This window comes from Hyperolius riggenbachi, chromosome 2, assembly GCF_040937935.1.
Source record: "Hyperolius riggenbachi isolate aHypRig1 chromosome 2, aHypRig1.pri, whole genome shotgun sequence".
In the NCBI taxonomy this organism is placed as follows: Eukaryota; Metazoa; Chordata; class Amphibia; order Anura; family Hyperoliidae; genus Hyperolius; species Hyperolius riggenbachi.
This window is the reverse complement of record NC_090647.1, coordinates 529,145,291-529,172,282: the sequence shown is the minus strand read 5'-3', so window position 1 is coordinate 529,172,282 and position 26,992 is coordinate 529,145,291. Positions and strand designations below refer to the sequence as shown.

At 46.5% G+C, this 26,992-nt stretch overlaps 1 protein-coding gene across 16 annotated transcripts in view; it reads left to right on the top strand.

The window, feature by feature from the left end:
* Nucleotides 1–26,992, top strand: part of EPHA6 (EPH receptor A6) — a 1,277,595-nt gene that overhangs the window by 1,007,779 nt on the left and 242,824 nt on the right. For all 16 annotated transcript variants that reach the window (XM_068270648.1, XM_068270650.1, XM_068270649.1 and 13 more), the window contains one exon: nucleotides 19,004–19,189. In XM_068270648.1, coding sequence (XP_068126749.1) covers nucleotides 19,004–19,189 — 186 coding nt within the window. The remainder of the gene's footprint in view (nucleotides 1–19,003; nucleotides 19,190–26,992) is intronic.

Sequence of the window (26,992 nt, the reverse complement as noted above, 5' to 3'; positions counted from 1 at the left end):
CTGCAGAGAGCAAGAGAAGAAAGCCTTATCTGTAGTTACTGTACCTGCAAATGTAAGAATTGCCGGCAAGAATCTCTCTCTGCCTGTGCTTTCCTCTGCCTGCCCCCCTCCTTTTCTGATAAAGTAACTCAGCTGTTGTAGGGCCCAAGGCAATGTGTCAGAGGGAAGACGGCAGAGTAAAGACACATGCAGAGAGCTTCAGCAGCAATAATTACATTTGCTGGTGACTACAGATAAGCTAACTTCTCCTGCATTCTGCAGTGAAAATAAACATTTGTACACAAAGAGAATGTGTGGAATTGATGTCAAATGTTCTTTTATGTAACTGAGAGTAGTTACTGGAATTTTAGTTCGGGGAGTATTATCCCACTTTAACCATTTGAGGACCACAGTGGTAAACCTGCCTAAAGACCAGGCCTTTTTTTTTAGTAAAATGGCCACTGCAGCTTTAAGGCCTCGCTGCAGGGCCGCACAACACAGCACACGAGTGATTCCCCACCCCTTTTCTCCTCACCAACAGAGCTCTCTGTTGGTGGGGTCTGATCGCCCCCCCCAGTGTTTATTTATTTTTTAATAAATGTTTATTTCTTTATTTTTATATTATTTTTGACTATTTCTTTTTTTTTTTTCAAAACCCCTCCCTCCCCCAGCCGGCCAATCATGGCGATCGGCTGTCATAGGCTTCTGCCTATGAAAGCTGATCACTCTCAAGTGCCCCAGGGGGACAGCCGTGTCACACGGCTGTCCCAAGTACATTGCTGCTGTAGATTGCAGCGCTGTACATGTAAATAGATGGCGGTTACACCTTCTAACAGTCTCCGAGCGGCGAGCGCCACTCGGAGACTGAAGGAGGGGCGGAGCTCCACCCCCCGAGCAGGCATCCTGCGCGCGATCTCCTGCAAACTGCAGCCCCAGGACTTGACACCAATTGGCGAAGGGCGGTCCTGGGGCTGCCGCCGCGGCCATGCCCATGGGTGTGAAGCGGTCTTTAGGTAGTTAAGCAGCTGGGTTCCCCAGATACCAAATTTGAATATCTACTATGCCCCTTGGGTATAGAAATTAAGTAGCCATTGCTTTCCTAGATACAAGAATTAAGTAGCCCTAAACTGAGAAGGATATACATTTTTCCTTTTAAAATAATACCAGTTCCCTGATTCTCCTGCTGATCCTGTGTCTCTAATACTTTTAACCACAGCCCCTGAACAAGCATGCAGATCAGGTGCTCTGACTGAGGTCAGACTGGATTAGCTGCATGCTTGTTTCAGGTGTGTGATTCAGCCACTACTACAGCCAAAGAGATCAGCAGGCCTGACAAGCCACTGGTATTGTAAAAGGAAAAAAGGAATCCATATCCCTCTCAGTTAAGGTTCCGTTTAAATAATGAAGTAATGATATGCTTCCAGATAAAACAAATCAAGTAGTTACATGCCTCCAGATAAAAGAAACAAGTGATCACATGCCTCCAGATAAAATAATGAAGTAGTAATTGCATTGCCTCCCCCCTCCTTAGTAAGAAGTGTGGTGCCATTCTTTTCTCCTCCCCTCAGTATATTACATTCCCAGGGCTTATAAGGGCCCCCCCCTCCCCCCCTCGGATAACGGAGCAAGCAGTGGAGCACAAATACCTGTCACATGAAGGCTGACAGTTAGTGATGTGCCTGTGCAGTATTGGTGCCAGAATTGTCGCCTGAGGGATCTTTTCCTGATCCCTGACTAGAGAAAGATATTGCATGTGAGTGCCCAGCTTAAAGTTTGTTTAAAAAAAGCGTAAACTTGCTAGAAACCACATGTGTGTGTGTGTGTTTGCATGCATGTGACTGTGTGTGTGTCTGTATGTCTGTGTGTGCATGCGTGCATCTATCTGTGTGTGTGTGTGTGTATATATATATATGTGTGTGTGTGTGTGTGTGTGTGTGTATGTGTGTGTCTGTCTCTGTGTCTGTCTGTCTATGCATGCGTAAGTGTATCTGTGTGTGTGTGTGTGTGTGTGTGTGTTTGCATGCGTGCGACTGTCTGTGTGTGTGTCTGTGTGTCTGTCTATTTGTGCATGCGTGAGTCTATCTGTGTGTGTGTGTGCGTGTGTGTGTTTGCATGCGTGTGTGTGTGTGTGTGTGTGTGTGTGTGTGTGTGTGTGTGTGTGTGTGTGTGTGTGTGTGTGCGTGCGTGTGTGTGTTTGCATGCGTGTGACTGTCTGTGTGTGTGTCTGTCTGTCTGTCTGTCTGCCTGTCTGTACATGCATGAATCTATCTGTGTGTGAGTGTGTGTGTTTGTTTGCGTGCATGTGATTGTGTGTGTGTGTGTGTGTGTGTGTCTGTCTGTCTGTCTGTCTGTCTGTCTGTGCATGCATGAGTCTATCTGTGTGTGTTTGCGTGCATGTGACTGTGTGTGTGTGTGTGTGTGTGTGTGTGTGTGTGTGTGTGTGTGTGTCTGTGTGTGTCTGTGTGTCTGTGCATGCATTAGTCTAACTGTGTGTGTGTGTGTCTGTCTGTTTGTCTATCTGTGCATGCGTGACTCTATCTGTGTGTGAGTGTTTGCATGCGTGTGACTGTCTGTGTGTCTGTATGCCTGTCTGTGCATGCGTGCATCTATCTGTGTGTGTGTGTTTGTGTGCATGTGACTGTATGTGTGTGTGTGTCTGTCTGCCTATGCATGCGTAAGTCTATCTGTGTGTGTGTGTGTGTGTTTTCGTGCATGTGACTGTGTATGTGTGTCTGTCTGTCTATCTGTGCATGCGTGAGTATATCTGTGTGTGTGTGTGTGTGTTTGCATGCGTGTGACTGTCTGTGTGTGTGTCTGTGTGTGTGTCTGTCTGTCTGTCTGCCTGTCTGTGCATGCGTGAGTTTGTGTGTGTGTGTGTGTGTGTGTGTTTGTTTGCGTGCATGTGACTGTGTGTGTGTGTCTGTCTGTGCATGCGTGAGTCTATCTGTGTGTGTTTGCGTGCATGTGACTGTGTGTGTGTGTGTGTGTGTCTGTCTGTCTGTCTGTCTGTGTGTGCATGCGTGCATCTATCTGTGTGTGTGTGTGTTTGCGTGCATGTGACTGTATGTGTGTGTGTGTCTGTCTCTGTGTGTGTCTGTCTGTCTATGCATGCGTAAGTCTATCTGTGTGTGTGTGTGTGTGTGTTTCCATGCATGTGTGTGTGTGTGTGTGTGTGTGTGTGTGTGTGCCTGTATGTCTGTCTATCTGTGCATGCGTGAGTCTATCTGTGTGTGTGTGTGTGTGTGTGTGTGTTTGCATGCGTGTGACTGTCTGTGTGTCTGTCTGCCTGTCTGTGCATGCGTGAGTCTATCTGTGTGTGTGTGTGTGTGTGTGTTTGCGTGCATGTGACCGTGTGTGTGTCTGTCTCTGTATGTGTGTCTGTCTGTCTGTGTGTGCATGTGTGCGTCTTTCTGTGTGTGTCTCTGTATGTCTGTCTGTCTGTGTGTGCATGTGTGCGTCTTTCTGTGTGTGTGTGTGTCTGTCTGTCTGTCTGTGCATGCATGAGTCTATCTGTGTGTGTTTGCGTGCATGTGACTGTGTGTGTGTGTGTGTCTGTGTGTGTCTGTGTGTCTGTGCATGCGTTAGTCTAACTGTGTGTGTGTGTGTCTGTCTGTTTGTCTATCTGTGCATGCGTGACTCTATCTGTGTGTGAGTGTTTGCATGCGTGTGACTGTCTGTGTGTCTGTCTGCCTGTCTGTGCATGCGTGCATCTATCTGTGTGTGTGTGTTTGTGTGCATGTGACTGTATGTGTGTGTGTGTCTGTCTGCCTATGCATGCGTAAGTCTATCTGTGTGTGTGTGTGTGTTTCCGTGCATGTGACTGTGTATGTGTGTCTGTCTGTCTATCTGTGCATGCGTGAGTATATCTGTGTGTGTGTGTGTGTGTGTTTGCATGCGTGTGACTGTCTGTGTGTGTGTCTGTGTGTGTCTGTCTGTCTGCCTGTCTGTGCATGCGTGAGTTTGTGTGTGTGTGTGTGTGTGTGTGTGTTTGTTTGCGTGCATGTGACTGTGTGTGTGTGTCTGTCTGTGCATGCGTGAGTCTATCTGTGTGTGTTTGCGTGCATGTGACTGTGTGTGTGTGTGTGTGTGTGTGTGTGTGTGTGTGTGTGTGTGTCTGTCTGTCTGTGTGTGCATGCGTGCATCTATCTATGTGTGTGTGTGTGTTTGCGTGCATGTGACTGTATGTGTGTGTGTCTGTCTCTGTGTGTGTCTGTCTGTCTATGCATGCGTAAGTCTATCTGTGTGTGTGTGTGTGTGTGTTTCCATGCATGTGTGTGTGTGTGTGTGTGTGTGTGCCTGTCTATCTGTGCATGCGTGAGTCTATCTGTGTGTGTGTGTGTGTGTGTGTGTGTGTGTGTGTGTGTGTGTGTTTGCATGCGTGTGACTGTCTGTGTGTCTGTCTGCCTGTCTGTGCATGCGTGAGTCTATCTGTGTGTGTGTGTGTTTGCGTGCATGTGACCGTGTGTGTGTCTGTCTCTGTATGTGTGTCTGTCTGTCTGTGTGTGCATGTGTGCGTCTTTCTGTGTGTGTCTCTGTATGTCTGTCTGTCTGTGTGTGCATGTGTGCGTCTTTCTGTGTGTGTGTGTGTCTCTGTATGTCTGTCTGTGCATGCGTATGTTTGATTCAGGGCTTGCTACGAAGTCCAAACAAAGCAAGAAGGAAACTTTCTCGCATCTCTCTCACCTCCTACCGTGTTTAGGTCCCCAGCAATAAACCTTTCATTATATAGGGCAGCAGCAGGCGTATCCGCGGGGATGCATATGACTCTCATTTTTGAAATCCAGCCAGGAAGACTAGAAAGGCATTACAGATTAACACATTAGTATCTCTGGAGCAGTGGTAGATATATAACAGTTTGTTAAACTATTTGCACTCACCGGAGTTATTAGATATCATGGGGCCCCATAACTACATTTTAATAGAGCCCGCAGATGCACTGGCAGTCCAGGGGCATAATAAATCATGCACCCCCCCCCTCCACCCCCAAAAAATAAAAACTTTGATTGGCCCCCACAATGTTCACACCCTTTCTCTTACCTAAACCTAATGACCCTCATAGCCCGGGGGCCCATCTTGCAAGGGTTATAAAACGAGTGTGGACATCGTAATCTTCACATCCATAATAAGTGTAGCCACAAAAACACCTGATGTGAAGGATGAGCCCCTGTATCTGAGGGAGTGAAATAGTAAATGGTGTCCCCCATACAGCTCTGGCCCCCCTGCGGTTGCGGTTGCCAGGGCTGCTTCCCTGTAGTAACTCCCCTGCGGTACTCTAATTTCAGCAATGGGACCTCCTCCTAAAGTCATTTGGTAGAGTATGCAGTGAACAAAGGCACCACCAGGATAAAAGTTTTAAAAAGCTAAGGATGAAGTGCTGGACTTACTTCCCTGAAGCAGACACATAGGGGCCTGATTCACAAAGCGGAGCTAACAGTTAGCACGCTAGTGAAAAGCCCTTTATCACGCCTAAACTCTGTTTAGGCATGATAAGTTTAGGCGTGATAAGTTTAAGCACCAACTGGGTTAGCACCGCAGTGCACAGCTGATCAAAAATTTTGCGCTAGCAAAGTCTGGTGCACTTTGCATAGAGTTTAATGGCGCTGCTTTGCGTGCGGGACTTTGCGCGCGATCTAAACGTATCTAAACTTATCATGCCTAAACTCATCATGCCTAAACTTATCATGCCTAAACTGAGTTTAGGCATGATAAAAATGGTTATCACGCCTGAAGTCTTTAACTGGGTTATCACCGCTTTGTGAATCGAGCCCATAGACTGTCAGATTCAAGAAAACAATTTTATAGACATACTCCAATATAATGTCGCAACGCAACACGGTGTATCCCCGCGTCATCAAGCAATAAAAAAGGAAAGGAGTATATAACATCATAAGGTCTAGGTTATGCCAAGCGCATTGACAGAGTTATTGTTGAAAAGGAAATAGATATGGCAGAGCCCCCCCCCCCCCCCACACACACACACACACTTCAGGTGTCCTTTAAGCTGTCTACAAATGATAGGGCTTAGTTTTAGCTCTGACCAGCGTTTTGCTTTCATACCCAGCTCGGTGAAGCGTTCATTGTAGATTTATTATATGTCATAATCCATTTTCATTTGTCACGAGTGCGGCAATGTAATTCTGAGTATGTCTGTATTACCTTATTAATCAAACCACAGGCAGGTTTCACCTCAGAATTAGTGCCCATTGTAATTCTAATTCCATTTTGTTTTCATCAGTTCAGTCCAGTCATTTATTCAAATTATCATAATTAATGTTGTAAACTAGTCAGTGGGCCATGAAATAAGGCAAAATATTGTAATTCCGCGTTGTTAATGTTTCAGCGCCCGTCACTTAAAACGCTCGTCGGTTTAAGAAGCAGGTTTCGGCAATAGGATCATAATTCTCTAGTGTGGAAGTGCTTGGACAATGCTTCCTCATAATGGCGTGCATTACTTCAGAATTCTATTAGCTGAAAACAATACCCGTTATTATGCCGTGAATCACGCCGTGCGCAAATGACAGACAATCCAAATCATACTTCTGTTTAGACCTCGCTGTTCATTGCACTTCATTGTAGAGCTGATATTAAGTTTTCCCTGCATTTCTTTTAAGTCCTGTTTCTTTTAATATTTTTGATAGCTGTTGAAGTTTTCCACTTAGTAATTCATAGTCTTTCGGTTTTTATTTTATTCTTTGGTTTCTCTTGATTTCAGCCTCTTGAGGTAGCCATACATCTAGCGATGATGGGCAGATTGGACCAAGAGACAAATCTCTCTGTGATCGAATCTGATTAGAGAGAGATCTGTCAGCTGCCCATACACCGCAGGCCACACCTTGTGCTATATGCAGTTAGAGATGGCCCGAACAGTTCACCGGCGGACATTTCCCAGCGAATTTCCGCTTTTCGCGTTCTTGGCAAACGTTTGTTGTGTTCGACCCGCCCACTTTACATTATCATGGAGCCAAACTTTGACCCCTTACCTCACAGTCAGCAGACACACGGCAGCCAATCAGCTAGCACCCCCTCCTGGACCCCCCCTATCAAAAAGCAGTTGTGGTGGCCATATTGGATTCATTCTCTGCTGGCTGCTGTTAGTGAGAGCAGGGTCAGACTTTCTGCAGATAGGAAGGAAAAGCATTAGCTAGGCCTGTGTTCTTGTTCTCACTGGCTACATGCTGAAAGCACCCCAAACAGCCCTTTTGAGGGCTAGTACTTCGGTCTCCTGTTTTTGTGTGTGACACTCCACAGCCCACTGATACCCATAGCTGTGCACACTGCTGCTATTGTGGCCACATTAAGTTGTAGGCACAGTACCACTTCAGTGCATTATTTGTAGGAATGTATTGTGATTTCTGCCCTTTAGGGATTCAAAGTCCGACTTTGCATAAACTCCGTGATTTTTGATGAAACTTTTGGCATGGATCCCCCTCTAGCATGCCACAGTCCAGGTGTTGGGCCCCTTGAAACAACATTTCCATCAGTTTTGTGGCCAGAAACAGTCCCTGAAGATTTTAAAATTCACTTGCCCATTGAAAGTCTATGGCAGTTCGCGGGTTCTCATGTTTGCCAACATTTGCGGAAAATTTGATGTTCGCGACATCTCTATATGCAGGCAGCGTGTATAGTGCTAATGGAGAAGTGCTAATGGATGTGCACCGTGTGGTGGGCGACATAGGACATGTATTGTATATAAATGTACACACGGGGGACACATTTATACGCTGGGGGGGATATTGATCTCCGTTGCCACCGTGCACCCAATCGACCATAAAGGCCCAACATCTTGCAGCATGTCCAATCAATACATGGGACCAATATCGGCCTGAAATTGGTCACATCATCATCTGGGCATGCTCTTGGTGGCACCGATTTTTATTCGATTTCATAATAATTAACAAATCACATAGTCGATTGGCCACCAAGTTGAGCGATGTTTGGCCACCTTTAGGCGGGGTCACACTTCAAGTGAACCAGAGAGACGAAGCACCCTCATGTATTTTACCTATGTAGAAAAGGAACAGACTGGCACTAGATGTGGGTGAATCGACACTGGGTCCTGGGCCTGGGCCTCCTTCCTCTTCAATTGCAATCATGTATTTTACCATTGGGAACATTAGAGAAAACACCTACCCTGCTTTCTGTTTCATTCTGCACTGCACAGCTTGTTTCTTATCAGCCCTGATAAAATCCAAGACTGAGCATTCAGTCTGGCTTTGCTATAATGACTCAGCTATAATGATTCCTGAGCAGAGCCACAAGGGGGCAGGCTTGGGGTTGAAAAGACACCAGAGAACACAGACTCCGCTATAAATTATCCTGAGCAAAGCCAGACTGAATGCTCAGTCGGGGATTTTATCAGGGCTGATAAGAAGCAAGCTGTGCAAAAAATAATGAAACCAAGCAGGGTAGGTGTTTTCTCTAATGTTCCTACTGATAAATATGGTAAAATACATGAGGGTGCTTCATCTCTGATTCACTTTAAGCAAATCAACAGCGTTTTGCCAAAGACAAAAAATGTATGCGGAATAGCATATGATAGTCTGTGGTGCTGTTGCGTTTTCTGTAGGCATTTGCCATTCCACATAGCATTTAAAATTCAACGGCTACAGTTTAAAAAAATGTGGGAGAAAACCGGAGTGTCTGGAGGAAAGCCACGCAGACATAGGGAGAGCATACAAACCCCATACAGATAGTGCCATGGCTGGGATTTGAACTGCGAACCCAGTGCTGCAAGGCAAGAAAGGCAGCATTTCTTTTAAGGAAAACCTGTAACGAAAAAAAAGTCCCCTGGGGGGTAGAGTTGGGCCGAACCTCCGATTTTAGGTTCGCGAACCGGGTTCGCGAACTTCCGCGGAAGGTTCGGTTCGCGTTAAAGGGAAGGTTCAGGGAGGGTGGAGAAAAAATAAAAATCAATTTCCACTTACCTGGGGCTTCCTCCAGCCCGTGGCAGGCAGGAGGTGCCCTCGCCGCCGCTCCGCAGGCTCCCGGTGGTCTCCGGTGGCCGACCCGACCTGGCCAGGCCGGCTGCCAGGTCGGGCTCTTCTGCGCTCCAAGTCCTGGTACTTCTGCGTCCCACGCCGGCGCTCTGACGTCATCGGACGTCCGCCGGGCTGTACTGCGCATGCCTGCCTGCCACGGGCTGGAGGAAGCCCCAGGTAAGTGGAAATTGATTTTTATTTTTTCTCCACCCTCCCTGAACCTTTCCTTTAACCACTTGCCGACCGCACACTCATAACGTGCGTCGGCAAAGTGGCAGCTGCAGGACCAGCGACGCAGTACTGCGTCGCCAGCTGCAGCCTAATTAATCAGGAAGCAGCCGCTCGTACGAGCGGCTGCTTCCTGTCAAATCACGGCGGGGGGCTCCGTGAATAGCCTGCGGGCCGCCGATGGCGGCTCGCAGGCTAGATGTAAACACAAGCGGAAATAATCCGCTTTGTTTACATTTGTACGGCGCTGCTGCGCAGCAGCGCCGTAAGGCAGATCGGCGATCCCCGGCCAATCAGCGGCCGGGGATCGCCGCCATGTGACAGGGGACGTCCTGTCACTGGCTGCACAGGACGGATAGCGTCCTGTGCAGCCCGGATCTCAGGGGGGGGAGCAGGTAGGAGAGGGAGGGGGGAATTTCGCCGCGGAGGGGGGCTTTGAGGTGCCCCCCCCGCCACCCACAGCAGGCAGGAGAGATCAGACCCCCCCAGCACATCATCCCCATAGGGGGGAAAAAAGGGGGGCAATCTGATCTCCCTGCCTGCACCCTGATCTGTGCTGGGGGCTGCAGAGCCCACCCAGCACAGATCAATCAAACCAGCGCTGGTCCTTAAGGGGGGGTAAAGGGTGGGTCCTCAAGTGGTTAAAGTTCGCGAACCACAATAGACTTTAATGGCCGATGCGAACTTTGAAAAAAAAAATGTATGCTGGCCACAAAAGTGATGGAAAAGATGTTTCAAGGGGTCTAACACCTGGAGGGGGGCATGGCGGAGTGGGATACACGCCAAAAGTCCCCGGGAAAAATCTGGATTTGACGCAAAGCAGCATTTTAAGGGCAGAAATCATATTGAATGCTGAATGACAGGCCTAAAGTGCTTTAAAACATCTTGCATGTGTATACATCAATCAGGTAGTGTAATTAAGGTACTGCTTCACACTGACACACCAAACTGTTCACTGAACAGAACAGGTATGCAGTGGCGAGTTCACTGAACAGAACAGGTATGCAGTGCCGGGGGGATCGGTTGAAAAGGGCGCCCGAGCTGCCTGTATGAAAAGGGCGCCGCCATAGACATCAATGTTATTTCTGGAAATATGGGCTAAGGTGTAGAAAAGGGCGCCCGAGTTTTGATATAGGCTACAAGCGGGCTCCCCTTTGTAGCCCATATTTTTTCGGCTACAAGGTTTTCGGCTACAGTAGGGCGTCCCTTTGTAGCCCATATTTTTTCGGCTACAAGGTTATCGGCTACAGCAAGGTGCCCCTTTGTAGCCCATATTATTGCCTTTTTTTGTAGCCTATGTTTTTATATGGGCTACAAGTGCTGGAAGCCAAATTATTTTTATTCCCCCACTATCCATGGCGGCCTGGAGGGGGAATAGTAATTTACACATCCCGGAGTTTTTTTGTAGCCAAAGTTTTTATATGGGCTACAAGCACTGTAAGCCGAATTATTTCATTCCCCCACTATCCATGGCGCCCTGGAGGGGGAATAGTAATTTACACATCCCGGAGTTTTTTTGTAGCCTATGTTTTTATATGGGCTACAGGTGCTGGAAGCCGAATTATTTCATTCCCCCACTATCCATGGCGCCCTGGAGGGGGAATAGTAATTTACACATCCTGGAGTTTTTTTGTAGCCGAAGTTTTTATATGGGCTACACCAGGCGCCTTTTTTGTAGCTGAAGTTTTTATATGGGCTACACCAGGTGCCTTTTTTGTAGCCGAAGTTTATATGGGCTACACCAGGCGCCTTTTTTGTAGCCGAAGTTGGTATATATGGGCTCCACCAGGCGCCCTTTTTCACCGGCGCCCTTTTCATGTAGACCCGTGCCGGGTTCACTGAACAGAACAGGTATGCAGTGGCGGGTTCACTGAACAGAACAGGTATGCAGTGGCGGGTTCACTGAACAGAACAGGTATGCAGTGGCGGGTTCACTGAACAGAACAGGTATACAGTGGCGGGTTCACTGAACAGAACAGGTATGCAGTGGCGGGTTCACTGAACAGGTATGCAGTGGTGGGTTCACAGAACAGGTATGCAGTGGTGGGTTAACAGAACAGGTATGCAGTGGTGGGTTCACTGAACAGGTATGCAGTGGTGGGTTCACAGTACAGGTATGCAGTGGTGGGTTCACAGAACAGGTATGCAGTGGTGGGTTCACAGAACAGGTATGCAGTGGTGGGTTCACAGTACAGGTATGCAGTGGTGGGTTCACAGTACAGGTATGCAGTGGTGGGTTCACAGAACAGGTATGCAGTGGTGGGTTCACAGAACAGGTATGCAGTGGTGGGTTCACAGAACAGGTATGCAGTGGCGGGTTCACAGAACAGGTATGCAGTGGTGGGTTCACAGAACAGGTATGCAGTGGTGGGTTCACAGAACAGGTATGCAGTGGCGGGTTCACAGAACAGGTATGCAGTGGTGGGTTCACAGAACAGGTATGCAGTGGTGGGTTCACAGAACAGGTATGCAGTGGTGGGTTCACAGAACAGGTATGCAGTGGTGGGTTCACAGAACAGGTATGCAGCCAGGGACAAGCTAAGCCTAACTAATCTTTCCCTATGAGAGAGAGTGTGCAGCAGCTCGCCCTACTCTCACTAATGCAGGCACACGAGTGACCGTAATGGTCGCCGCTGCCTGCCTTTTAGTAGGGGGGAGTGGCTCCAGGGGCTAGTGTAGCCTAATTGGCTACACTGTGCCTGCTGACTGTGATGTAGAGGGTCAAAGTTGACCCTCCATGGTGCATTATGGGGCGAACCGAACTTCCGCAAAGGTTCGCCTGCGGGACGCGAACGCGAACCACGGAAGTTCGCATGGAACCGTTCGCAGGCGAACCGTTCGGCCCAACTCTACTGGGGGGGTACTCACCTCGGGTGGGGTAAGCCTCTGGATCCTATCGAGGCTTCCCCCCGTCATCCTGTGTCCCACGGCGGTCTCGCTGTGCCCCTCCGAACAGCGGGGATGTAAATATTTACCTTCCCGACTCCAGTGCAGGCGCAGTATCAGCTCTCCACTCGGAGATAGGCGGAAATAGCGGATCGCTGTCGGTCCGCTCTACTGCGCAGGCGCAAGTCTCCTGTGCCTGCATAGTAGATCGGACCGACAGAGATCGGCTATTTCCGCCTATCTCCGTGCTGAGAGCCGCAACAGCGCCCCCACTGGAGCCAGGGAAGGTAAATATAGCAAGCCTTGTCAGGGTTGTCGAGCCAGGATTCCGGGACGCTTCGGGGGAGCCAGTGCTGGATTTCCTGCAGCTACAGGGGAGGGGGAAGCCTTATAGGGACCCTGAAGCTTCCCCCTCCTGAGGTGAGTACCTCCCAGGGGAACTTTTTTTTTGTTACAGAGTCTCTTTAAATCATTCTCATTTTTGTTTCCTCCTGGAAATTGAGAGCGACTTTAATCCAGCGGCGTCAGAGTGTTTATTAATATTTTTCAGCCACAGCTCTGTGGAATATGTTTGGTTCACATTAATATGTCATAATAACTGTACCAGTAATCAGGCTGGGTACCCCGGCAGCGCAGGCACTGCAGTGAAGTGGCCACACTAATGTGTTAGCTCATCTAAAAATCTATTAAGCCAAATGCATTTTAGATGCTAGATAATTTTATGAGCATTACTTAATTTTTATTCACAATACCCCACCGACACCGCACACTGATTATCTGCCTCATCCAGCCTTTCTTAGGCACGCGGTCTAATGCTCAAAACCCCTCTCCTGCGGCACTACAGTTACAGGAACGTCCGCTTATTACATAATTAGAACACCGATCCTGATTAAGTCTCACGTATTATCAGAATGCGCCCCGACTCACATTAAAATAAAAGAAGAAATGTTTACTACAGACGATTTCCAACACTAATAGTAATTCACAGCTGTAATTTAGGTAAATTCAATGAGCACTCAAAACAAATTATTCATCTATAAAACATCTCATCTGTGTGGATAAGTAGAAAAGAAAATAGAATGTTCAGTGCAGTATCAGAATTATGTCAGTTTCAAGCAAGATTACAGCTAAAGTCGCTGGGCCATATTTATCAAAGCATTACTGACATTTTTTTTATTATTAAACAGTTCTAACCAGCAGGGGGACTGTTCTGCATGATAATGAGAAGATTCTTAAATCCTACTTAATAGTGGTTTAGTGTGAATTTCTAGAACTGCAATACAGTTAAGAAAAGTGCAAATTCATTCCTAAACTGCTGCAGATTAAGAATCTGCAGCAGTTTAGATAGTGCAGCAGTGCATGCTAGACATGATTTGTGAAGTGCTACTCCCCCCTGCTGCCAGGTGTCCTGTGAAGCTGTTCTGTGCTTAGCACTTCCAGCGCTGGGAATTGATGCAATGCAGCAGATGTATTGGTTACCTCAGCAATGGCAATTCCCCTCACACACTGCACTGTCTGAGAGACCTTCCTAGCTCCTCCTATTTTACAACAGTTTAAGAAAGAATCTTAAGATGTCTGAGACAGTTCTGCATGGATTTCTAAAAACCTACTAATATTTTGTCTCAGACACTCTTGATAAATGTCCTCCGCTGGGCTATATTTATCAAAGCATTACTGACAGTTTTTTTCTTCTTAAACTGCAGGGGGAACTGTTCTGCAGGATAAGAAACTTCTTAAATCCTTTGTAATAGCGGCAATTTAGCGTGGATTTCTAGAGCTTCACTACAGTTAAGAAAAGTGCAAACCTATCCCTAAACTGTGACATATTAAGAAGTGCTTAATAGCACTTCTACAGTTTGTGCAGCAGTGCAGGCTAGACATGATTTGTGAAGAGCTCCTCCCCCTCCTGCCAGGTGTCCTGTGAAGCTGTTCCAGTGCTGGGCATTGATGCAACACAGCAGATGTATTGGTTAACTCAGCAACAGCAATTTCCCTCACACACTGCACTTTCTGAAAGACCTTCCTAACTCCTCCTATTCCTAACAGTTTAAGAAGGAAACTGCACCATTTCGTGATTTCCTAGGATGTCCGAGACAGTTCTGCATCAATTTCTAAAGGAGGAGAAGCATTTGGCGTGCCTCTGTGGCTTGCCATATGCTTCTCCTTCATATGGCGAGCCTAGAGGTTTCCCTTTTGTGGCCAATGTCGCCAATATGTTCCAATAATCTCTCCTTTAAAGAGACACTGAGACAGAGACAAAACCGCACTCGGATATCTGTTTCTATTTGTGATCACGAGTCCATTCATAAGTGGGCGGAGTCGAATACGTTATTGTGGGTATCAGAGCATCCCTGGTAACAGGTATCTCCGTACAGATAGGGTCTATTGAGTCTATCGACTCAAATGTGTTAAAAGCTATGTTGGGAGTTTTTTTTAATTAACAATTACATTTACAGAGATTCAAATTTCTTACATGTGCGCACTCTCAAACTGGCCAGTGTTCTTATTCAAGAATTATATACTGCGCTTCAGTGTATGGTAATCCCCCTTCATTGTCCAATAAGGACTGAGGTGGTGACCAATGAGTTTGGTCATTTGCCTCAGCAACATGGCCGACATACATTCATTCCAGCTGAGTTTTTTAGTGTTTAGAACACTAGGAACTCCATCAGTGGCGTAGCTAATGAGCTGTGGGCCCCGATGCAAGTTTTACAATGGGGCCCCCCAAGCACTCTATACATAACAATTGATACGGCGCACCAAAACCTGCCAAGGACAACCACAGTGTCAGAGGAGCAAGAAGGGGATGGGAAATGGTGTGTTAGTGATCATCACTACTATTCAAAGTATCTACAGAAGTGATTATTACCAGCACAGTAGTTGAGGGAGGGCCCTTCGGAGCCCCTCTGGCCCAAGGGCCCTGATGCGGTGGCTACCTCTGCACCCCCTATTGCTACGCCCCTGAACTCCATGGGCTTGATTCACAAAGCGGTGATAACTCAGTTATCACGCCTAAAAGACTTTAGGCGTGATAAGCGGTGCAAAGCTGAGTTATCACCGATTTGTGCTGCTCTTCGCGCGAAGCTCCCGCGCGCAAAGTTTTGCGCGCGTAGCGCACCGCGCTGCGCGCGCAAAGTCCCATAGGGCTCAATGGACGCTGCGCGCGAAGCACGGCACACTGCGCGCGCAGCGCGGTGCGCTACGCGCGCAAAACTTTGCGCGCGGGATATCGCGCGAGTTTCTTCTTATCACTCCTAAACTGAGTTTAGGCGTGATAAAGGGCTTTTCACAGGCGTGCAAACACTTTGCACCGCTTTGTGAATCAAGCCCCATGTGTTCCTTTGTTTCAATATTCATAACATTTATTCATTTGTAAAGGTTTTTTTTTCCTTCTACAATATTTCTGTGTAAACCTTACAATTAATTTTAGTTTTTATGAGAATTTAGCTCAGACACATACTTTTCAAATGGATGTATTTGCTCTATTCATTCTACCATTTATTGTGAATTTTCAGATCTTTTCCGTTTGCTTTTTTATATTGCATTGAAAGCCTTCTACATGATATCGGTTTTATTCTTCATCTAACAATATCCGCTTTGTTGCAAAGCATGCAGCAAATTCCTGTAATCACTCACAAGGCTAACCTACAATTATCGTACGGTGTATTAACAGATCATTATACTTACAACGACTTCTTGTGAGAGATTTATTGATTTCATTCAAAAATGAGCTAGAAATCCTTTGTGCTCATTTTTTTAGAGGTTAATGCAGCCATGTTTTCCAGCAAATTACTTTTACTACTGCTATTTAAAGCAGACCTGACGCGAAAGTGAACTGATGAGATAATGAACTGTATGTTCAGTACAGCTAAGAAATGGAGCATCAGTAGCAAAGAAAAGTCTTATATTGTTTTCCACAGTACAGGAAGAGTTAAAACTTCAGTTGTTATACAAAAGAGCTTCTCTGAGCTCTTCCACCCACTGGGTCGAATACAGTCCTGTTTTCTGCAGCACTTCAACAGCAGAGAAACAGTGAGAGACAGCTTGAGAGAAGGTTTTACTGCAGGAAAGTTCAGAGTCATTATTTCTGCTTTGTTATATAGTTTAAAAGACAGAGTGTGGTTTCTAAACTGCAAATGTGACAGAATGATGCCAAGCTATATAACTGAAAATAAAAATATTAGACTATTTTCTTTGCTAATAATGTTCTATCCAACACACACATATATCTCCAAAGAAATAGGACAAACAAATAAGACATTTTGACTGGATGTCACTTTACCCTGAAGCTCATTTGTAAAATTTAGGCTGGTTCAGACGGACATCTGCCATGCCTCCAAGTAGAGCTGCACGATTTTGGGTAAAAATCGAAATTGCGATTTTTCTGTTAGAAATCGAGATTTCGATTTATTCACGATTTTTTTTACAAAACAAGCTTTAGCGGGGGGCAAGGTCAGGAGCCTAGCTATTTGCTGTGCATTCGCATTGCATTTCAGGCAATGCACATTTATAAAGTCTGAAGCCCTCTATGATGACCCCTCGGCTTAATGTGCGTGCGGTACTACTACCAATGTGCGGCGTACGGGTCTCATATGAGCCGGGCAGCGGGGGGCAGATCCACTGACCCGAAGCAGTGCATATTCATGATGCTGATTGAGCCGGGCGGCGGGGGCGAGTCCAGTCCGGAGCGGCACACACAGCTTCACCAATCACTGGATAGCGATGGTATGACGGCAGCAGTAGGCGGAGCTGTACAGAGCGTACAGCTCCGCCTACCGCCTCCGTCATTCCATTGCTTTGCAGCGATTGGAGAAGCTCTGTGCCGCTCTGGACTGGACTCGCCCGACCCCAAAGCCGGCTCATTAACATCATGAATATGCACTACGGCGTCTCCCCTCAGCGCGTAGCGGTAGGCGGACTATGCGGCCAAGCACGGGCACAGCGGGCACTAAACCGAAAACCGCCGGATACTGACGATCCCTAGATCGTCTTCTCAGGAACCGCGGTTTTGGTTTAAAACCGGAAAATCGTGCAGCCCTACCTCCAAGGCTAGCGGTTCGGGTCCCTACACTGGTTTCCCGACGTTTACCGCCTCTGAAAGCAATATGTTGCTTTGGAGACAAGATATGACCCCGGGATCTACCGCCAAGCTTTCATGAAAGCCTGCAACAGCTTGTCCCGAACGCTCCCATTCACTTGAAAGGGACAATGGTAGATCCTGAAAAACGTGTCTAAAACATCGTGTTAAACGTCGGGAAAGCGTCCGTGTGAACCAGCCCTCGGTGGAAAAAAAAAAGTACAGCATAACTAACTAAATGTTTACATACCTTTATTTCAAAAATAAATAATATGGGCTATGAATTTTTTGAGAATAAGGCCTGGAGGGAGAAAATCCACTTGTCTTAGCAAAAATATGTATAAACTGTATATGACCTATGTCTGAAAAAAATAATTATAGCTGTGCTACGCCAGGATTTTTTATACGTGGTTATCACAGCATGGCCCATATGCAACTGACTTTTTCTCCTGAGTTTTCTCCTAAGTGATATTTTCAGACTTGTCAATAAAATGCTTTTTAATTCGCCAGCAAGCGAGAAAATATTAAAAATAGTATTGATAGTACCTTTTCACCTACTTTTTGGTACTTTTTCAATTACAAAGTACTGAAAAGTTATTCTAAATAGAAGCTGAGAAATTATCTCCTAGGAGAAAACTTAGGAGAAAAAGTGAATTCCATATGGGCCCGGGTGTTTTGTCCTCAACAGTTGGAGAAATTTTATTCTGTTCTACTCTTCTCTCCCCACCCATCTCTTCTTATTAAAGGGAACCAGAGACGAAGCACCCTCATGTATTTTATTATATATATCAGTGAGAACATTAGAGAAAACACCTACCTTGCTTTCTGTTTCATTCTGCACTGCACAGCCTGCTTCTAATCAGACCTGATAAAATCCCCGACTGAGCATTCAGTCTGGCTTTGCTCAGGAATATTTATAGCTCCGTCTGTGTTCTCTCATGTCTTTTCAAGCCCAAGCCTGCCCCCTGCTGGCTCTGCTCAGGAATCAATATAGCTGAGTCATAGCAAAGCCAGACTGAATGCTCAGTCAGGGATTTTATCAGGTCTGATAAGAAACAAGCTGTGCAGTGCAGAATGAAACAGAAAGCAGGGTAGGTATTTTCTCTAATGTTCCCACTGACCTATATGGCAAAATACATGAGGGTGCTTCGTCTCTGGTTCACTTTAATCCCCCTACACACACACTTACCTCACCCTTCTCATCCTTTACTATATACTCCAGGTCCCCTCACCTGTCCTCTCCTTACTCCCTCTCCACAACTCTTTCACCTCCTCGGGCCTTCTCTGCCTCTCACACTTTTTTCTTTTCCTCTCCTCAATTCCTTCTTTTTTCTCATATCGTCTGTTCTCCATTCCTCTTCTCTCTCTCTCTCTCCCCTTTGCCACTGCATGCCACTCTTCCCCTTTCACTCTCCTTCACTCCATTTCCCTCCCTTTCCACACCCCTCCTCTTCTTTCTTACCCTAGTTTTTCTCTCCTTGTCACCTTTCTTCTTTCTCTTCATCTTCCCTTTCTCTAAACATGTCCTCTTCCTAACCATTCCTCCTCTTCCTTTTCTTCTTCATATCTCTCTACATGCCTCTCTCTGCTCCTCCCCCGTCCCTCTTCATATTACTCTATAGTATCCTACCTCTTTCTTTCGTCTCTTCTTTTCCTCCCCTTCTCTCCCTCCTCCTCTTCCTCTTTTTCTTGCTCTTTCCCTCTCCCTCTTCTTTGTTTTCTCTCTCTCTCCTCCTCCACCACCCTCCCTTTCCTTCTCTTCCTCTCTTTTCCCTTGTTTTCTTCCAAACTTTAGTTATTTCTTTCACCACGCTGTCTGTGCGATTTATATTGCAACCAAATTATTATTTTTTAGGGGAATTCGGAGAAGTGTGCAGCGGAAGATTGAAGACACCTGCTAAGAAGGAAATCCCGGTGGCCATTAAAACTTTAAAAGGAGGTTACATGGACAGGCAGCGCAGAGATTTTCTCCGAGAAGCAAGTATCATGGGGCAGTTTGATCATCCAAATATTATCCGACTTGAAGGGGTTGTTACAAAAAGTAAGTATTGCCTTGGCACCGCACATACAGACACATCTGTGTTGCACAAATTATCACTTGTACGAGGTGGGGGGATCGAAAGTTTTTAATTATCAGCCAGTAGTTTTTATGGTGTATTGATGACATTTTGTCAGTGTCATCATTGGTACCTAAGCAACATGATGTTGAAATATTCCGCTTCTTTTGTTTCTTTTACAGATTGTGCCAGAAGTAACTAAAGGTGGCCAAACACTGGTCAATTTGCCATCAGATCGACCAACAGATAGATCCCTCTCTGATCGAATCTGATCAGAGAGGGATTGTATGGCTGCCTATACTGCAAACAGATTGTGTATCGATTTCAGCATGAAACCGATCACAATCTGTGGAGCTCCTGCCACCACCCGCCCGCATACATTACCTGATCCAGCCGGTGCGAGTCCCTCGGTCTCCGCTGTCTTCTTCTCCGCGCTCGGCTCCAGCTTGACTGAACTTCCTGTCCAGGGAAGTTTAAACAGTAGAGGGTGCTTTACTGTTTAAACTTCCTGCCGGGACAGGAAGAAGTGAAGCCTGCCGGACTCGGAGCCCAGCGGAGAAGGAGCAGCGGTGACAGCGGGGATACGCGCCGGCGGAACAGGTACTGTATTGCCGCTGAATTGCGTCGGTCATCGGGCATTCGAACGCCGCTATCGATGCATTCCCGACCCGCCGGCAATCGAGCAAAATCTTCCGCACGGACAGGAACAACGAGAATCAGTCGGAAATCGATCGATCGTTCGGTCAATGTTTGCACAATGATTTCACAGCAGATTCGATCACAGTGATCAAATTTGCTGTATATCAGCGGGAAAATCATTAGGTGTCGATTTCACAGCAGATTCGATCACAGTAATCGAATTTGCTGTATATCGGCGGGAAAATCGTTAGGTGTCGATTTCACAGCAGATTCGATCACAGTGATCGAATCTGCTGTATATCGGTGGGAAAATCGTTAGGTGTATGGGCTCCTTAAAGTGTGAGATAGAAAAGATTAAGGTGTGATAAAGTTTCTCTTGCAGCGTGATAAAGCTTTTTAAGTATCCTTAGTAGGGCCCGAGCAAAATATCCTCTTTATCCTGTTCCAACTGCATCAACATCTGTTTTGAAAGGTGACACCATGTTGGCGATTGGAAAGGGGTTAGCAAACGTGGAACTTGGCGTGCAGACACCTTACACATCTGCAGTTCACCATGAATCATTTTCCACACACTACCCTAACTGATGTCAGTTTCTCTCATGAACATTTGGAGGGTTGTTCGTCTGTCTTCCAGGACAATCCACTTTCTTCAATGTGACCGCATCGTCCGTCAGCGATGTTCTTCCAGGTCTTGGCTCCTCTGTGAGATGTGACATGTGAACAATTTATTTTCCACCTCACATTAGTGTCGTAAGATAGTTAATCGTTGCCATAAACTAACATCATCTCATCATGAATTTGCTGAGCACTATTACCTTTCAAATGCAGGAACTTTATCACGCTGCAAGCCTCAGTCTTTTGTATCTCATGACTAGTGATGAGCAGAAATTACGACTATGCGTAATTACACATTGTAATTTGCATTTATGCATCATAATCGTAATGCGAAATTTCAGGAGTAAGCATAATTAGTTTAGTATGTAATTGTAAGCATTCATAATTACGCATGAATAGCAAAGCATTTGTCCATGGTATTGCTACCAATATTGCTACATGTGTTAAGAAGAAAAATCTTTCAAAAAGACGACGTAGTTTTTGAGAAAATTAGATTATCGAGTTTAAAAAAACTAGGGATGGGACGAATCCACAATTTCTTCGAATCCGGATCCGAATCTAAAAAGGTTCTCGAATATCTCGAACCTTTCGAATCCCGAATCTAACGAATCCTGCACATAAGAATTGTGCGATCCATGGTATAGTTGCCCGCAGTATAGGTATCCAGGCATAGGTGCCCGCAGTATAGGTAGCTAGGTAAAGGTGTCTTCAGTATAGCTAGCAAGGTATAGGGGCCTTCACTATAGGTTGCAAGGTATATGGGCATTCAGTATAGGTTGCAGGGTATAGTGGCCTACATTATTGGCAGCAGGGTATAGTGGCCTTCAGTATAGGCAGCAGGGTATAGGGGTCTTCAGTATAGGCAGCAGGGTATAGGGGCCTCCAGTATAGGTAGCAGAGTAAAGGGGCCTTCAGTATAGGCAGCAGGGTATAGGGGCCTTCAGTATAGGCAGCAGGGTATAGGGGCCTTCAGTATAGGGAGCAGGGTATATGGGCATTCAGTATAGGTTGCAGGGTATAGTGGCCTTCATTATAGGCAGCAGGGTATAGGGGTCTTCAGTATAGGCAGCAGGGTATAGGGGTCTTCAGTATAGGCAGCAGGGTATAGGGGCCTTCAGTATAGGTAGCAGAGTAAAGGGGCCTTCAGTATAGGCAGCAGGGTATAGGGGCCTTCAGTATAGGCAGCAGGGTATAGGGGCCTTCAGTATAGGCAGCAGGGTATAGGGGCCTTCAGTATAGGCAGCAGGGTATAGGGGCCTTCAGTATAGGCAGCAGGGTATAGGGGGCTTCAGTATAGGCAGCAGGGTATAGGGGCCTTCAGTATAGGCAGCAGGGTATAGGGGCCTTCAGTATAGGCAACAGGGTATGGGGGGCTTCAGTATAGGTAGCAGGCTATGGGGGGCTTCAGTATAGGTAGTAGGCTATGGGGGGCTTCAGTATGGGAGCTTCAGTATAGTTAGCAGGCTATGGGGGGCTTCATTATAGGTAGCACGCTATGGGGGGCTTCAGTATAGGTAGCAGGCTATGGGGGGATCAGTATAGGTAGCAGGCTATGGGGGGATCAGTATAGGTAGCAGGCTATGGGGGGCTCAGTATAGGTAGCAGGCTGGGGGGCTCAGTATAGGTAGCAGGCTGGGGGGCTCAGCATAGGTAGCAGGCTGGGGGGCTCAGCATAGGTAGCAGGCTGGGGGGCTCAGTATAGGTAGCAGGCTGGGGGGATCAGTATAGGTAGCAGGCTATGGGGGGATCAGTATAGGTAGCAGGCTGGGGGGATCAGTATAGGTAGCAGGCTGGGGGGCTCAGTATAGGTAGCAGGCTGGGTGGGCTCAGTATAGGTAGCAGGCTGGGGGGCTCAGTATAGGTAGCAGGCTGGGGGGCTCAGTATAGGTAGCAGGCTGGGGGGCTCAGTATAGGTAGCAAGCTGGGGGGCTCAGTATAGGTAGCAGGCTGGGGGGATCAGTATAGGTAGCTGGCTGGGGGGATCAGTATAGTTAGCAGGCTGGGTGGGCTACCTTACCTACACTGCAGTAGATAGCTGGGTCATATCCTCCTCCCGCTCCCTGCAGCCTCCTCCGCTCGCCCCCCTGCATAAATAAGCAGAAGCAGCCTCTCACCTCCAGCGTGGAGTGCAGTGCGGCAGACTTCACTTCCTAGTTCCCCCTAGTGGCCGCCTGACCGGCTCTTACTGATGACGTAGTAAGAGCCAGTCACTAGGGGGAATAAGGAAGTCTGCAGGAGGTCTGCCGCTCCGGGCTCCACGCTGGAGGTGAGAGGCTGCTGCTTCTTATTTATGCGGCGGGCGAGCGGAGGAGGCTGCGGGGAGCGGGAGGAGGACACTTGCGAGCGGGTGAAGCGGTGGATGCGCCGCGATGCAGCGTCGGGATTCGGCGGATTCGGCGAGCGGAAAATGGCGTCGGGATTCGAATCCACGAATCTCGAATATTTCCTAATATACTATATTGCAGCACTTTTCCATATTGCAGCACTTTTGTAAATAGCACCTCATATCCACTCTGCAATCTCTCCAGTATTTTCACTTTGCAGCATATACCATACTACTAAGGGGCTCCCTATGCAGGTTATCAAGCCTGCATCTGAGCTTACCTGTTGTATATTCTGTATAGTGTAGTAGGTTTACATGCGACCTCTATGTGGAATAGCTACACCACAATTGTTTTTGTGGGGGATCAGCAAAGACCTCCACATTATATATTGGTCTCTGCACTTATGAGAAGTGTTCTAACCTACTGAGGAGTAACCTGATACGCCTGTTCCCTCCATTTGAGCAAACAGCACTTTTAGATATAAAGTGACTTACCTGTGCTTTCTAGTACCTATTGGGCCTGTCCTCCTTGGACTTAGTGTTTGTGGATTCGTGGATTCGCCGGATTCGTCGTCCCATCCCTAAAAAAAAAAACATTTTTAAAATCGATTTTTTCGACCTAACACTTAACCCGCCATCAGGAAGAGGCATCGTTGATGGCTGTCGTTGAGTGGACGTTGCAGGAGCCATCAGGCGGTGAGTATGCAGCTTTAGCCATTACTGGCACAATCTGTAAAAGAAATAAAGGATACAGTGAGCTGATTTTCTCAGCCTCATGCAGTTAGGGCCCAATGATAATGACAAAATGTCATCAATATACCATAATAACTTCCGGGTGGTAATTAAAACTTTACGATACCCAATCGCATAAGACACATTTCACACTATCATTTATATGTAATATGTATTACATTATGTGCTGGTAATTAATATGATTGTTTATATAGGTATAAAACCCTTCAATATCACTTTAATGTATAAACGTACTTTGTATGCATTTACCAGCAGCATTTACATTTGTCAGGAACATAATTGCTTTTGAGACCTGGTAATGTATTGAGTTCATTTCTAGTGTTAAGTGTATATTAATTGTATATTCTGCGACAATATTTAGTACAAAGAGCTGCGGTGGCCTTGCTTTCATTTCTCTTGCTTCCTTTATAACTGTCTCTACTGCAGCCTCTCACTTGTCTCACATCTAATGAGGTCCTAAAACAATTTTACAATGCGTTTAACTACTCTCTTGACCAAAATCATCTCTTAATTACCTCTGAAACCGCAACCTTTTCCCCGAGTCTTGTGTGAGATATGCACAAAGCCCTTCTGACTACTTTTCTCCTCCAATTGCTGCAATTGCTAGATTGTCTCTTGGCAGATTATCTATCTTTCTATCTATCTGGCCCGTTTCTTGGGGTGGACATGGCAGGTCACTGCTCAGGAGGGAGGAGCAATGCGCACAGAGGGAGGAGGATGCAGAGTACAGTACAGCGATTAACTCACCCTCCTGGCCGGGACAAGGCGTTATGGTCTCCATAGCTGCAGGACGCCAGTCATTAAGTGACTTTAAATGTGTGGGGGTGGAGAGGGAGCGTGGCACTTATACCTGGCTACCTATACTGGAGGCACCTATGCCTGGTTAACCTGTACTGGGGGCACCTATACCTGGCTACCTATACTGGGGGCACCTAAACCTGGCTACCTATACCGGGGGCACCTATACCTGGCTATCTATACTGGGGGCACCTATTCCTGGATACCTATACTGAGGGCACCTATACCTGGTTACCTATACTGAGTGCATCTATACCTGGCTACCTATACTGGGTGCACCTATTACTGGCTACCTATACTGGGGGCACCTATACCTGGCTACCTATACTGGGGGCACCTAAACCTGGCTACCTATACTGGGGGCACCTATACCTGGCTACCTATACTGGGGGCACCTATACCTGGCTACCTATACTGGGGGCACCTATACCTGGCTACCTATACTGGGGGCACCTATACCTGGCTACCTATACTGGGGGCACCTAAACCTGGCTACCTATACTGGGGGCACCTAAACCTGGCTACCTATACTGGGGGCACCTAAACCTGGCTTCCTATACTGGGGGCACCTATACCTGGCTACCTATACTGGGGGCACCTATACCTGGCTACCTATACTGGGGGCACCTATACCTGGCTACCTATACTGGGGGCACCTATACCTGGCTACCTATACTGGGGGCACCTAAACCTGGCTACCTATACTGGGGGCACCTAAACCTGGCTACCTATACTGGGGGCACCTAAACCTGGCTTCCTATACTGGGGGCACCTATACCTGGCTACCTATACTGGGGGCACCTATACCTGGCTACCTATACTGGGGGCACCTATACCTGGCTACCTTTACTGGGCTACCATACCTGGGCTACCATACCTGGCTACCTATAATGGGGGCACCTATTCCTGGCTACCTATACTAGGGGCACTTACACCTGTCTACCTATACTGGGGTCATCTATACCTGGCTACCTATACTTGAGGCACCTATACCTGGCTACCTAGACTGGAGAACTCTATACCTGGCTACCTATACTGGGGGCACCTACACCAGTCTACCTATAATTGGGGCTCCTACACCTGGCTACCTATACTGGGGCACCTATACCTGGCTTATACTAAGAGGACATCTGGCCACTTTATACTGGGGGGCTAAATACTACATCACATATAACGTTCGAGTTGGGGAGAGTGTGTGTGGGGGGGGTGCAATTTGTACACTTTCTCTCTGGCAGAAATTCAACCTAGAAACTGCCCTGCTAACTATCTATCTATCCATCTAGCTGAATGCCTATTTTCTAGTTTAGGAGACAGAGAATGTTTTGTTACCTTTTGTGCATGTTAGAGGTTAGATTATGGGAAGAATCAATGGATTTATTTTTATTATTATTTAGTATTTATACAGTGCTGACATCTCCTGCAGCGCTGTACAGAGTATATCGTCTTCTGGTTTTTAAAACACTGACGCACTGACTTGGAATAACATGGAATGTGTTATGTAGATGTTAAGGGTTGTTTCAGACCAGAATTTAGCTGCAATTGCCAAAGTGCCACCAGTGGGCCCCAGCCCTCAGCATTGTAGGCCCTTAGGGCAACATCACATGACCCCCAAAGATAAGAAATTCATATGATCCAGCCATTTGGTAATTTGCTGAAAGATGGCTCTCCCTGCTCTAGTTAATGGCGGGGAATACTTCACATATATTTCCCTACTGATAACCTAATTTTACCTGTGGTTACCCACGTAATTTAGGGTACAGCTATTGCCGCCACCCGGTGATTACGTACTGAATTCTGCCTGTACGACTATTGCCGTATATAACAATGCAGCCTGTGGTGGCACCTAAATCAGGCACAGCGCGGTGTTGAGCGGGTGCCAAAATGACCTGACTCCAAGTTAAGGACCCCTATAGGTGAATTTAGTGAGATTTGTGGGAGCAAGAGGTTCACCCTTACATTTGGTGGGTTTGGGGAAAAAATTGATTCAAAATGCTTCCTTAAAGTAAACCTAAACCAAAAAAAAAAAAAAACTTATGGTATAATGAACTGTATGTGTGGTACAGATAATAAATACAGCATTCGTAGCAAAGAATAGAGTTTCATATTTTACTTTCAGTTATATAGCTTTTTTTATAACATTGCGTCATATCGTCACAGTTGCAGTTTTAAAATCACTCTTTTAAGCTATAAAACAAAGCAGAATGAATGACTCTTTGAACTTTCCTGTAGTAAAACGTTATCTCAAGTTGTCTCTCACGGTTTCTTGGCTATTAAAGTGCTTCAAAAAACAGGGCTGTATTCCACCTAGTGGGTCGAATAGCTCTTTTGCATAGACAACAATTATAGTTTCTTAACTCTTCCTGTACTGGAAACAATATGAGACTCTTTTCTTTGCTACTAACATTCTATTTCTTAGCTGTACTACACATACAATTCATTTTCTCATAAGTTTATTTTTGCTCAAGGTTTGCTTAAAGAGGCTCTGTAACAAAATGTTCTGCCTTATTACTTTTTTCCTATAAGTTCCTATACCTTTTCTAATGTGCTCTGGCTTACTGCAGCCTTTCCTAGTTGCACTGTGGTTGTGTTATCTCTGTTATATAATCTAATCTTCTTTCCTCTGTCGGCTCTGTCGGGCTCAGGCACTCAGGCTGGAATG